Genomic DNA, 14,376 nt, shown 5'->3' with positions numbered 1-14,376 from the left:
ACCACTAAATATTTCATGCTTTCTGATATAATAAATAGTATTTATATCATGAACAAATGTGGAATTTTGTCAAATGCTTTTTCTCTATCTCTTGAGTTAATCGTATCCTTTTTATTGTAGTGTCTCTTTTTCTTGATCATGCTAATGAGGGGTTTGTTAATTTTATTGATCTTTTCAAAGAACAAGCTGTTGATTTAAATAATTTTTTCTATTATTTCTCCATTTTTCATTACATCGATTCCCACTGTTGTCTTTATTGTTTCCTGTTTTTGGTATTCACTTTGTGTTTGTTATTTTTTAGCTTCTCAAGATAGATTATTGGTTTAAAATTTTTTTCTATTCTAAAATAAGCATTTTGCACTATAAATTTACCACTAAGTGCTGCTTTAACTTTACCCCATATATTTTGATACATTGTATATTCATTATCACTCAGTTTAAAATTTTTTATTTACATTGTGATTCATGCTTAGAAGATATTATTTAATTTCTAAATATTTGAGGATTCCCCAGATCTTTTTTGTTACTGATTTCTAGTTTAATTCTCATATGGAGAGAGAACATACTTTGTATGATTTTCATTCTTTTGTTGAGATTTGTTTTATGGCCCAGCATATGGTCTATCATAGTAAATGTTCCGTGTGCACTTGAGAAGAATATATATTCGGTGTTATCGGGTTTAGCATTCCATAAATGTCAGTTAGATTAAATCAGTTAATAGTTTTGTTGAAGTTTTCTATATTCTTACTTATTTTCTCCCTTGTTTAAGCAGTTATAGAATCATGTTGAAATCTCTTGAAAGAACTGTGAGTTTGCTTATTTCTCACATTAATTTGTAAGACTTTGTGTCATTTATTTTGCAACTTTTTTATTAGATGTATAGACATTTAAGATTATTATATCTTCTTGATATATTGAGCATTGTATTATTATCAAATGTTCCTCTTTATCCCTGATAATAATCTATTACCGAAAGTCTATTTGTCTGATAATAATATAGCCATCCAGATTTCACCCAAATTAGTGTTTGCATGGCAAATCTTTTTCCATCCATCCATTTTTCACATGTAGATGTTTCTGAATTTAAAATGTTTCTTGTAGGGGCACCTGAGTGGCTCATTAGGTTAAGCATTCAACTTTGGCTCAGGTCATGATCTCTCAGTTCATGAGTTCAAGCCCTGTATTGGGCTCTATCAGTGTAGAGGGATTCTCTCTCTCCTTCTCTCTCTCTGCCCCTCCCCCACTTGTGTGCACGTGCTCTCCCGCTCTCTCTCTCTCTCAAAATAGAAAACAAAACTTTGAAGAAATGTTTCTTGTAGACCACGTGTGGTTGATTTTTATTTTTTTTTATTGTGTCTAACAATCTTTGCTTTTTTAATTGCAATTTCTAGATTGGGGGCATGGTGGTTGACCAATTTTCTGTGAAAGGCCAGATAATAAATATTTTCAGCTTTATATGACATGCAGTCTTTCTCAACTATTTACTTCTCCTATTGTAGTGTGAAAGCTGACACAGGTAATACATTAATGAAGGAGTGTGGCCGTGATCCAATAAAGCTTTCTTTACAAAACAGGTGGTGGGTCATACTTTGCAAACCCCTTGTCTGGATCATTTATATTTAATGTAATTATCAATATCATCCAGTTTAAGTCTACCATCTTGCTATTTTTCTATTTGTTTTATGTATTTTTACCCCGATTATTGTTCTTATTTGTCTTTTAGGTTAAGCACGTGTTTTATACCATTCCATTTGATCTGTACCAGTGGTTTATTAGTTATATAGTTTGTTTTATTTAATGGTTATGCTAGCATGTAAAAAATTCATCTTTATCACAGTACACCTTCAAATAATGTTACGCCATTTTTGTATAATGCAAGACCCTTACAATAGTTTATACCCATTGTCTCCTTCCATCCTTTGTCTTATTTTTTGAATACATTGTATTTCTCTATATGTTATAAACTGCATAATACATTGTCATTATTTTAGTTTTAAAGAGTCAATTACTTTTTTTTAATTTAAAAACAAGAAAAATTATTTTCTACTTACCTACATAATTACCTTATCTGGCATGGTTCCTTTCTTTGTATAGATTTGAGCATCCGTCTAAATATATCTTCTAGTTTCTTGTTACTATATTTGTTTTCCTTTAAAATCCTTGAGTATATTATAATAGCTGTTTGAAAGTTATTGCTAATTCCATAATTTCTGTCATTTTGGGTCTATTTCTTTTACTTAGCTTTTTCCTTGGTTTGGGCCATATTTTCCTGCTTCTTTCCATTTGTAGTAATTTTTTATTGGATGTTGTACATTATGAATTTTTTTTGAGAGTCTGGATTTTGTTTTCCTCCTTTAAATAGTGTTAAATAACTTGTAGATGAGCTAATCTTTTGAGACTTGTTTTTGAGCTTTGTTTGGGTAAGTGCAGAGGATCTTTTATTCTTGAGTTTGCTCAACCCTACTAAAAAAAGGCATGATTTTTCTTGGGTCTCTCCTGAATGTCTTAGTGGTTAAAACTGTGAATTCTTGCTCTGGACATTTTTTTGCTTATAGTTCCCTAGTGGGATTTTTTTTTTTTTTTTTTTTTTTTTTTTTTTTTTTTTGGTCTGGCTTTGTGGAATTTTCTCCTATGCATATGTAGATTGCTCTTCAGAAACAGATTCCCTCTTTCTGCTCTAGGTCCCTGGTCCTGCAAATTCCAACTCTCTTGGCCTTCCCAATTTCTGATATCTCTCTTCTAGCTCAGTGAGACAACCATGGTTTGCTTGGGTTCTTCCATTCTACACTGACAGAAAGTACCTCTACCACTCACCTTGTTTGTCTTCTTACCTGTGTCACAGTCCTGGGCAACATCTTAAGAACAGCTGATTCATATGTTTTGTGAGTTTTCCGGTTGTTTATATTTGGATGGCAAGTCCAGTACCAGTTATCTCAACATGGGAAGAAGTGGAATTCTATTTATTTGATGTTTGATCCTTTAAGACAGATTTAAACTCTTCAGGAACCCCTGGTGAAAACTGGATGGATTCTCATTCCCCTGGAAATATCACCTTTGACTTAAATCTTTGAAAACTAAGACTATATCTAGAATGCTTCTTTAGATAGAACACTAGTATTATGTGGCCATTCCTTTATTTAAGAAAAAGTCTTTATTTTTATATTATAATTTTGGATTATTTTCCATGTTGATAAAACTCAAAAATAAGATTTCTAACATCAAATTTTTCCCTTTAATAATGATCTGTCATAATGCCACATCTCTTATTCAGTAAATTCTTATTCAGTTCTTCTTAAATGCTTGGTATTTTTCTGGACTATAGAATACTACCAGCAAAAGCAAGTTAGGATCCATTCATTAACTAGTTGAGAAAAAGGGAAATGAGAGCTAAAATTGAAGGAGAATTAAAAGATTCTGGCAGTAGGGGGGTTGTTTTTATTTTTATTTTTACTACTTCATATTATACAGTCTCAGATATCTTATATAGTCTAAGTAAAATTGATGTGTTAAATGAGACAAAAACTACTAGAAGAATCAAAAATAAAAATGTCAAAGTACAAGACAAAGTACAAATTTAAGACTAAATAATTCTTAAATAATTCTAAATAATTCTTAAAATTGGTTTGTGTGTTCCTATCTCATAAGATCAATTTATTTTCAACAATTAAATGAATTTTCACAACATATATGAAGTCAAGAAAGTACAAGTAATTTGCTAGGCAGATAGGGTTGGAGGAATGGAAATAGTCTATAATATTAAAGACACATGGCAGAGGTCCAGAGACTCAGAGGCTCTGTGCACCAGGACCCTTTTAGTTCCTTTTGGCCTGTTGGTTCATCTGGCCTGATAAAGTTTTTGAAGAAGCTAGCATGCTAACAAAAAATTAAGCTGTCATGTTTGTCATTGTCAAATTGTGTAATCATTATCAAAATTATCATCTTATTTATTTATAGGGGTTTTTGTATAGTAGAGCTAATGACCCTTTTTCCAATCACATATTTTTTAACTTTTTAATTCATCATTTTTCTATAGAGGTTTAAAAAATTATGCATGCATATTTATTAAACATTCTTTATAGTTTCTGAGGTTTTTGCCATGCTTGAAAAGCTTTCATACCCCAATGTTATCCTCTATGGATTTACCTGTTCTGGATATTGCATAACAATGGAAGCATATAGTATATGACTTTTTCTGCCTAGCCTCTTCAGTTTAGCATAATATTTTTGATAAATATTTTGAAAGATCTTCCATTTAGCATAATATTGAAGCATGTGTCAATACTTCATTCCTTTTTATGGCTGAATAGTATTCCACTGTATTATATATGCCACAATTGGTGGGTATTTGAGTTGTTTCCACATTTGGCTATTGGAAATAGTACTACTATGCACATGTGTATACAAATATTTGTTTGGATATCTGTTTCCATTTCTTTTGGCTGCATACCTAAGAGTGGATTGTGGTATTTATTTGCATGTAAAGAATTAGATATAAATTCAGCAATTCCTTTTTTTCTCCCAAAAGGTTAGTCTTTTGTTTAGTCCCATTTCTTATTATCTTTCCTTTACTAATTTCCCTAATTAATGTTTCTTTTGTCATATCATGTCTGTTAATGTTTCCTTTGTCATATACTAATTCCCATATGTACTTGGGTTTATTTCTTTTTTTTTATGTTTCTTTTTGTTATGTCTTTTTATTTATTTATTTATTTATTTATTTATTTATTTATTTTAATTTACATCCAAGTTAATTAGCATATAGTGCTAATTAGCATATAGTGCATGATTTCAGGAGTAGATTCCTTAATGCCCCTTACCCATTTAGCCCATCCCCCTTCCCACAACCTCTCCAGTAACCCTCTGTTTGTTCTCCATATTTAAGAGTCTCTTGTGTTTTGTCCCTCTCCCTGTTTTTATATTATTTTTGCTTCTCTTCCCTTGTGTTCATCTGTTCTGTGTCTTAAAGTCTTCATATGAATGAAGTCATATGATATTTGTCTTTCTCTCTGACTGACTAATTTCGCTTAGCATAATACCCTCTAGTTCCATGCATGTAGTTGCAAATGGCAAGATTTCATTCTTTTTGATTGCCGACTAATACTCCATTGTATATATATACCACACTGTCTTTATCCATTCATCCATCGATGGACATTTGGGTTCTTTCCATATTTAAGCTATTGTCAATAGTGCTGCTATAAACATTGGGGTGCATGTGCCCCTTTGAAACAGCATACCTGTATCCCTTGGATACATACCTAGTAGTGCAATTGCTGGGTCATAGGGTAGTTCTATTTTTACTTTTTTGAGGAACCTCCATACTGTTTTCCAGAGTGGCTGTACCAGTTTGCATTCACTTCGGTTTATTTCTTAACTGTTTGTTTGGCTCCTTGTTCTATCTGTCTGTGTGACAATACCACAAGTTCTCTTTACCTCATATTCACATAATTATCATTTTAAGTTTTAGACAAGAAAATCTACTTCCTACTCTCACTCTCATCCCCAATTATTCCTTTTGTTATATTTTCTCTTGCTAGTTCCATGTGTTTATTCCAGGTAAACTTTTCCTTTCTTTTCATTGATGACATTATAAATGTCATTAATACCTTCTTGGCATTCACATGGAAAATTATCATGTTAATTTGTACTTAAGAAAATGGTCAAGGGGCACCTGGGTGGCTCAGTGGGTTAAGCGTCCAACTTCAGCTCAGGTCATGATCTCATGGTTTGTGAGTTCAAGCTCCACATCAGGCTCTCTGATGTCAGCTAGGAGCCCACTTCAGATCCTCTGTCCCACTCTCTCCCTGCCCCTCCCCTGCTCGTTCTCTCTCTCAAAAATAAAGATAAAAAGAAAGAAAGAGGAAGAAAGAAAGAAAGAAAGAGAAAGAAAGAAAATGGTCAAGAATCCCATCTCTAAAATGGAAACGGCTATTCATTGTACATTCCAGTGCAGTTAATAAGGGGCACTGTGGTAAATGAGGTTTCACATTTTTAGGTAGACTGTTATTTTTTTTTTTAGCTTTGAAATCTGAAGGAGATGATTACTATATTAATGGCGCCTGGACTATTGACTGGCCTAGGAAGTTTGATGTTGCTGGGACAGCTTTTCACTACAAGAGACCAACTGATGAACCAGAATCCTTGGAAGCTCTAGGTCCCACCTCGGAAAATCTCATTGTCATGGTAAATGTGTCTTTGCCTCTTAATTTCTACTATTTGTTATTTGCCCTGTGAGATACAGAGGAGCAGGCTTTATTATCTCTGTTTTACAGGTGGTGAAATTAAAGATAAAAATCTTTATCTTAATAAAGATAAAATGGTTTGCCTAAGGATATAAAATTTGTGTAAGGTTAGGCCATATTGCTCTTTCCATATGACTATTTTCTCAGTGCCTGCTTGAATAATATTTTTATAACCAAACAAGGCAGATGAGGGAAATGTCTCTAAATTACCCATGAAAATGGGGGGAGAAAAATTCAATATAAGTGCATGTGTTCTAAAAGTTATCTTAAATTTCCTATGAGACTTACTTTATGACATTTTCTTCTTCAAAAGAAATGATAAATATCTGAATGAAGCCTCATTGTATTTTAACTATCTTCACCAGTTGTTTTCAATGGCAGGTTCTGCTTCAGGAACAAAATTTGGGAATTAGGTATAAGTTCAATGTTCCCATCACTCGGACTGGCAGTGGAGACAATGAAGTTGGCTTTACATGGAATCATCAGCCTTGGTCAGAATGCTCAGCTACTTGTGCTGGAGGTAAGACACCCACTAGGCAGCCCACCCAGAGGGCAGGACGGAAAGCACAATATATTCTGAGCTATGCTTTGTGTTTGCTAAAGAAGCTAATTGGAAACATTTCTTGCAGGTTTGCTTCAAGCTGTAATTTAGCAAAAGAAACTTTGCTTTAATTATATTATATTCCGTTTGTTTTTAACCTCGTGTAATTTGTACAGATTTGTTGGTAAAATACATCTTGGCACAATGAGTGTCTCTGCTGGTGCTTCTCCCAAGACTATCTTGAAGGTGGGCTGTTTGCTTTTCGTGAACACATTCTTGGTAAAGAACATCAAGAGTTTTAAATAAGAAAATGAGCAAGAATCAGACGGCACAGATGCAACTTCTTGTAATGGGGGATGAGAATGTATGTCTGTGTGCTAGCGTGTTTGTGTTTGTGTGCTTGTGTGTTTCCCACAAACCTATTCAAACTCCCTTCTCCAGCCATCAAAGTTAAGGGGCTATATACTGGGATACTACGATAATTCCTGGTGTCTGGGTCTCTGGGTTGATGATGTATGCTGACCCCATTATAGTCCCTCAGAGAGGTAGCTGCTAGGCGGTGGTTGGTGATGTGTTGGTTGTCCCATGTGCGTTTTTCATGGGTGCCTTTTCCCCACAATTTACTCTATTCCTAATCCTCCTCCCTCTAGTGGCCACCAATGCAATTCTTTACCTCTGGCTGGGAGAGCAGGACAGTTGGCTTCCTTCAAAGCCAACACCCTTGCTGCTGCATGGACTGGTGAGTAGAAGTGCTGTGCAAGCAGCATCTTCCTTCTCTCTGGAGACTAAATGCATCGCCTCCACCGTACACCTTGGTCCCAATAGACGAGGAAACAACCCTATCTGTCAGGCCTAGGCTGGGTTAGAGTACCTCACCATTCCAAAAAGAAAGACTGATTTTGAATAGTGATATTTAGAATGGGAGGAATCGAAGTAAAGTGAATCACCCCATTTTACCCCATTTCCAGTGTATTACCTATGTTCCTTTTCTAAACTGCCCAGAAATATATGATTTAACGTGGACTTTACCCTATCTTGTCTGGTACTCACTGAATTTCTAAACACCTCTGATTCTCAAGGCTGGAATCAGAGAAATTATTTTCACAGAAAGATTATTATATAATATGTTCAATATTTTCAGACTCATACAGAATTAAATCATTGATTAGCTATAACTCCAACTTCAGTAGTAAGCAGTATATAAAACATCAAAAAACCCACAAATTAATACTACTACTACTACTAAGAATAATTTCTTCTCCTATGTGAGGTGTCATAAAACATGGTTATATATAATTTGTGGCTTATTTTAAAGGATCTCTAGTTCCCACCCATTTTATGTATGAAATGGCTAGTGATTTATATTGTAAAGTTCTAAAAACGATAAAGCATTACTATGTATTTTAATAAAATAAAGGATATTTGAAATTAATTGTTCAAGCGAATGCCATTTTATTATATTTTGGTGGCATTTATACAGATATGTTTCTTTGTTCCAATAAATTCATTTTTATTCAGTCTGTAAGCTAACTTATCCCTTTCACATACCAAAAAAAAGTCTTTATGATATCAGTATATACATGATTAAGACCCTGAAGTATAAGGTAGGATAAAGTTGTTAAAGAAGAGTTAGAATAAAGTTTAGGAAGTCTAATGAGGAAAGTCTAACTGTTGAAGTTGGTTAGCTCAGAGAAGAAAAGGTTGAAGGAAAGTATATTAGTATCTTCAATTCTGTGACAGAATGTTGAATGAGAAATTCTTAGTGCCTGTTCGTCTTTGTACTGAAAATTGCTATATTTGGGGATGATTTAGACACAGTCTTGTCTGAGGCCAAGGAGGGATTAAGTGAATTCTCAGTGTTCCTTCTAACCCTAGGATTCTTTTGTTCAAAAAGGAGATAGTTCAACAAAAAGGGTGGGGGTTAGGCTATAAGAACTGAATTTAGAAGAAAAACTTTGTATTCAAGATGTATGAAAAATCTAAAGGAGTTTTATTCTTTTCCATAACACTGGCATCGAGAAATCATAATACAAAAATGATTTCTTGTGGTAGGGGATAAAACAAAAAGAAAAACAAAGAGGGAGAAAAGCCCCTGGAAAGAGAATTTTCTGTTTTTTGAACTTCTTTGTTTTGTTCTGGAGCCACTGGTCCTAGATATTTGAGGTGGTTCTGGCAACTGGAATTCTGCTCACTTGTGTGTGATTATGATAGCAGTCATGAGGCCATTGCCTTCTTTGGAAGAGACACGTACAGTACTTGTTGGCAGGGATAGTGTGAAGAGCTGCCATTTGTCTTGCTTGGTAAGTGGTTCTTAAAGTGTGGTTGCTGGACCAGCAGCATCAACATCATCTGAGAATTTATTAGAAAGTGCTAATTTGGGGTCCCCACCTCAGACCTACTGAATAGAAACTCTGAATTGGCCTCCACAGTCTATGTTTTAACGAGCTCTCCAGGTGATTGTGATGCTTGCTCGAGTTTGAGTACTACTGATTTGGTTGACTGAGAAACTGAATCCTAGACACATAGAATCTCTTCCTCCCTCACTGACATCTGTGCATCTCTCTAGACTCATTTTGCACCTAGAATACTATCTGGAATATGCTAGGCAGTCAAGAAAGGTTTGTAGATGAGTGGATGAGCAAAAGGAACTAATTATTCTGGCAATTATTTATTCGTGCTAGTTTTCTCCAGTGTAGGAAATGAGAGTTTGGAATTGTTAATTTTCTTAGGAGGTGGCAGTTCTTAATTGGGATGTTTCACTCTGATCTTTCTAGGGTGGTGTTGGGTGTCTTGAGGACACCAAAACCTTTAAAAATGGAAAAAAGATTAAACAAGAAAGGTCTCAAAGAACTTTCTATTGCAATCTCGCAAGACTCTTGGTGTTCTCACCTATGACTGTCCTGCATATGTTTTATTAGTGGTAAATGACAAACTTTGAATCTGGGAATGATGTTGATAGATTTGTCATATGATATCTTTTAAGATAAGAAGTTTTGAGACTGTTTTTCTCTGTTGCTTAGCAGACCCAGTGAGAAATCTAATGCTGTAGGAAACATTGCTGGTGATTCAGTCTAAGTAATGGTCTTTTCTCTGAGTAAATGATGAAACACTTCCTTGGCCTGAATAAGAGCATTGAGATGCTATGGGGTGTTGTCTTCAGGATAAAGGTGATTTTTAAGATACAGTTGTGACTTTTCCTGAGAGAAATCCAAGTCCACTGAATTAAAACGTAACTATCTTCTGAACCACTGTTAACTCCTCCTAGAGTTTTGTTCCTTTATTCCTTATCCAGAGTGTTGCACAGATAAATCTGTGATTTATCTGATTCTCAAATTTATATCTTACCATTATATTCATGATTAATGTGTTAGTTGATAAAATTGGCTGGGTAGAGAGAATTATATTATTATTATTATCATTATTCTTATTACTGTTTTATTCATTTTCTGAGAGAGAGAGAGAGAGAGAGAGAGAGAAAGAATCTGAAGCAGGCTCCACGTTGTCAGCATGGAGCCTGATGTGAGGCTTGAACTCATGAACCGTGAGATGATGACCTGAGCTGTAGTCAGACGTTTAACTGACTGAGCCACCCAGGCGCCCCTAGAATTGTATTATTTTTAAATACAGAGATTTAGGGGCTTTCTTTAAAGTAATAATTTATGCCACTGTATCTTTGCAGTACAGCTTTTAAAGATTAAAATAACAAATATTATGTATTCATTCTTTGATTTTAGTCATACATATTTGCTTTTTCCTAATATTTGGCTGGATATGTGGTCCTCAGATTTGAACATCAAAATCACCTGGATGTCTTGTTCAAACAAGATTGCTAGGTTCTGCCTCCAATTTCTGAATCAGTAGGTCTGGAATAGACACCAAGAATTTGCACTTGTAATAAGTATCCAGGTGCTACTGATGCTGGTGCTACTGGTTCAGGAACCATACTTTGAGAAACATTGAGCCAAATACTTAGATTTCATAAAGTAAATGCTTATTAAAACAAAGTGACAAATCATTGAGGTGGTAATCCATATTACAGTTGTAATCTACCTTATAGCTAGTCTTATTTTTTTCTTAATTTTTTTTTTCAACGTTTATTTATTTTTGGGACAGAGAGAGACAGAGCATGAACGGGGGAGGGGCAGAGAGAGAGGGAGACACAGAATCGGAAACAGGCTCCTGGCTCTGAGCCATCAGCCCAGAGCCTGACGCGGGGCTCGAACTCACAGACCGCGAGATCGTGACCTGGCTGAAGTCGGACGCTTAACCGACTGCGCCACCCAGGCGCCCCTAGCTAGTCTTTTTAATGATAAATGGTTCCACTGCTGAGCCATGTAATAATAAATAAAATGTTACAGTTTATAAAACATTTTCTGGACCCTGTTATATTTGATCATAATCAACAGCACCATGAGCCTAGGCATTGCTGTTATTATTCCTATTTTATAGATAAAACCCAAGTGAAGTAACTTCCCAAAATCAAGACTTATACATTGAATGTCTAGTGATTTTTATTTTTTTAATTTTAATTTTAATTCTTTAATTTTTTGAAAGAGTGTGTGTGAATGGGGGTGGGGGGAGCAGAGAGAGAGAGGGGGACAGAGGATCTGAAGCCTGCTCTGCATAACAGCAGTGAGCCTGATGCGGGGCTCAAACTCACAAGCCACAAGATCATGATCTGAGCTGAAGTCAATGTTCAACCAACTGAGCCACCCAGGCACCTGTGTCTAGTGATTATTTAAATGTAACATTCTCTCTTAATAAAGATGGTCCCTTATGTTGAACAGAGCTTTACCACCAGTTGGCCACCTCCATAGAGCAACATGATAGATATATCCCTACTCAAAAAAATCTCCTTCACTAGTTTGAAGTTTTATTTTTTCAAATGCTTTACCTAAAGGAATGGTTCTTAACTTTGGTCCTACCTTCAAATCACCTAGAGAGCACTGAAAATTTTGATGCTCAGGCTTGCCCCCAGAAATTCTGATTTAATTTGTCAGGAGTGTGGCTGGGGCATCAGATTTTCAAAAACTCCCTAGGTAGTTCTAATATGCAGCCAAGGTTAAGAAATACTGCCATTGAACAAACTACAAGCCACCATGTGCAAAGACTACATAGTGGGTTGGGTTGGCTTTCCCACAGCCCTTGAGGTATATTGTAAGAGTCCCAGCCATTATCATCCATCTTCCATTATTCTGAAAAAAATATTTTGCACATTTTGGCTACAGCATTTGTGGTAGAATATATTATAATATGAGTCATATCTACTTCTGTATTTATTTATTCATTACTAGACCTCAACCACAGTCTTTGTTCCCCCTTCCACCCCTCTGCCTGTAGGTTGCACTGTATGTAGTCATATACTTTGTATTAACACATTAGAAATCTACAAATCTGCTCTGTGCTTTTTATACTGTTAGATACTTAAAATTAAAAATTTTACTAGGGTATTAAATAAATTTAGTCTTAGTAGAAAAAAAAATACTGCCATTGAGGCTGATGGAAAGTTTATTTAGTATTCAAATAATTTACATTCAGATGCAAATACCATTAGTAGCATTAACTCACATCTTTGTTTTTAATGAGCTACTAGTTAAATGCAAACATAATGAGATTTATTTATAAGTATCTGGGGTTGGAAAGTAGAATGGGACATCAGAGGAGAAAGTAAAAATGTAATAGAATTCCAGTTAATTTCATAATTTTCTTTAGTGTGGCCATCAGATTGGATATGCCTTTAGAAAGGTTTTTTTTTCTTCAGTTTATTTACGTGCTTTCTTCTTTACCTGATGGATCATTTATAAGCATCTAATCAATGCTTTTAAAACTAGCTGCAACCGTGCTTCTCAGTCTTTTGGCTAAGATCTAGTGAAATTGTGCTAAGTAGGTTTTCTGAAGTTCTTCCTCTAATTTGAAATTTTTGTGGTACTTATGGAGTTACAGCGAATAAGTGGTTGTACACTCAACCAACTTTAATTTAGACCCATAAGTCAGAGGCATATGGCTCCTGTTTTAACTCAATATTTATGAAAAACAATAACATTCTTTTTTCTCCTTGTGCCATAGTTCTAGAGAAGGTCATCTATTGTTACAGGAAATTTTTGTTTCATTAGGGAATGAATCTTTGCAAAATGCCAACAGACAGTATTCATGATCATTTCCTTCCCTACATTTCTGGATGTGCTCTCATTTCCCATCATTTAAACCATTTTCTTTCTACCCCAAAGTCTCTTTAACCCCCCTCTTATTTGAAGCAACCCTTATGTTTTAAAGCAAAGCCTCCAAAGCCAATTAACTGAGAGTCCATGCTGTATTGTTGCATTCAAGTTTGCACCTGTTCTGTTAAAAAGAAAGTCTTAAGAATGCTTTGTTTGTGATACGAAGAAAAGTCAGAAATACATAAATATTTACATTAATTACATTAATTTTAAATTTATACCCTAAATATACAGTCTTTGGCCTCCAATTGGCTCTATTGACACTTCTGACTATTTTCTCTAAATTTGTTTGTCTAGGGTTTTCTTTCTTTCTCTTTATGTGAAAGTACAAAGATTGCATACCAAAGAACTCATTTTGGTCAAGTTACTGCTGACAATCAGAGGCATCTCATTGTTGAACACTGCTTGGCAGGCAGGTCAGGGAGAAAAGATAAGCTAAAGCTATATTAAGATTGAGGAGGAGGTGGAGGGAGACAGGTTTATTTTTATAGGCAATTTTGATTTTATTTGGAGATCAAAATAGAGATTTTTCATATATATACTACGGGGTTATTCAGGAATGTTTCTGGTCAATTGTTATTGACCATTTAAAATTTTACCATTATTTTTCTTTTACATTTACATAGCCTAATCAAATTTTCTTGTATGCTTCATGCTTATTTTATTTATTTTTCTTTTTCTTCCCTGGATGTCATCTTAAGCCGTGTGTGTGTGTGTGTGTGTGTGTGTGTGTGTGTGTGTATGTGTGTGTGCATGAGTAGCATATAGACTTAGAAAATATTCTGTATGTTTCTTCTTTCTCACTAGAACAGTTTTTTTAATTGACCTTTTTTTATGATTTCACCTAATTCATCTGAATTCTTACACATATAGGACCTGGTTTCTACTCCTTAATATTTTTAAGATGCTTTACATAGTTTCCAACCACTACTATTTTGTATTTTCCTGATGTAGGCCCATATTTTTCAAACTGCGCTATGGTGCCCAGAACACTGCAGCAGACTCACAAAAGGCACAGCAAAATATTGTATATTTTCAATGGTAACACAGTGACATCAGGCATATACCACACTGATTATTACTAAGTTGTTTGGACCTAACTACTTAATAAATAAAACTCTTAGATTTTTCTTTTTCTGCATAGGAGGGTTAGGGTTGTGAAAAAATTACTGACACGTTGGTATCATGAACCAAGAAAGTTTGAGAACTCTTGATTTAGGTTAAAATTTAGTGTCATTAAAGTGGATAAAAATTAGTCATCTCCCATCCTTCCAAATGAGTTGAATTTCATTTTATGAAAGAAAAAAAATGCATGTAAACTCCTTAATCAAGGTATGGTGATGTTCATTGTTTAAAATTAGAGCCTCTTTCGTAC

The 14,376-nt window shown here is 34.7% G+C and overlaps 1 protein-coding gene across 1 annotated transcript in view; it reads left to right on the top strand.

Moving 5' to 3' along the window:
* Positions 1-14,376, top strand: part of ADAMTS6 (ADAM metallopeptidase with thrombospondin type 1 motif 6) — a 290,745-nt gene that overhangs the window by 229,693 nt on the left and 46,676 nt on the right. Inside the window, exons 18-19 of the mRNA XM_027041049.2 lie at positions 6,020-6,183; positions 6,624-6,762. Of these exons, the coding sequence (XP_026896850.1) occupies positions 6,020-6,183; positions 6,624-6,762 (303 nt within the window). The remainder of the gene's footprint in view (positions 1-6,019; positions 6,184-6,623; positions 6,763-14,376) is intronic.

Source organism: Acinonyx jubatus, chromosome A1 (assembly GCF_027475565.1).
Source record: "Acinonyx jubatus isolate Ajub_Pintada_27869175 chromosome A1, VMU_Ajub_asm_v1.0, whole genome shotgun sequence".
NCBI classification, from domain to species: Eukaryota; Metazoa; Chordata; class Mammalia; order Carnivora; family Felidae; genus Acinonyx; species Acinonyx jubatus.
The sequence above is the reverse complement of the archived record's forward strand: the minus strand, read 5'-3'. Positions and strand labels throughout refer to the sequence as shown.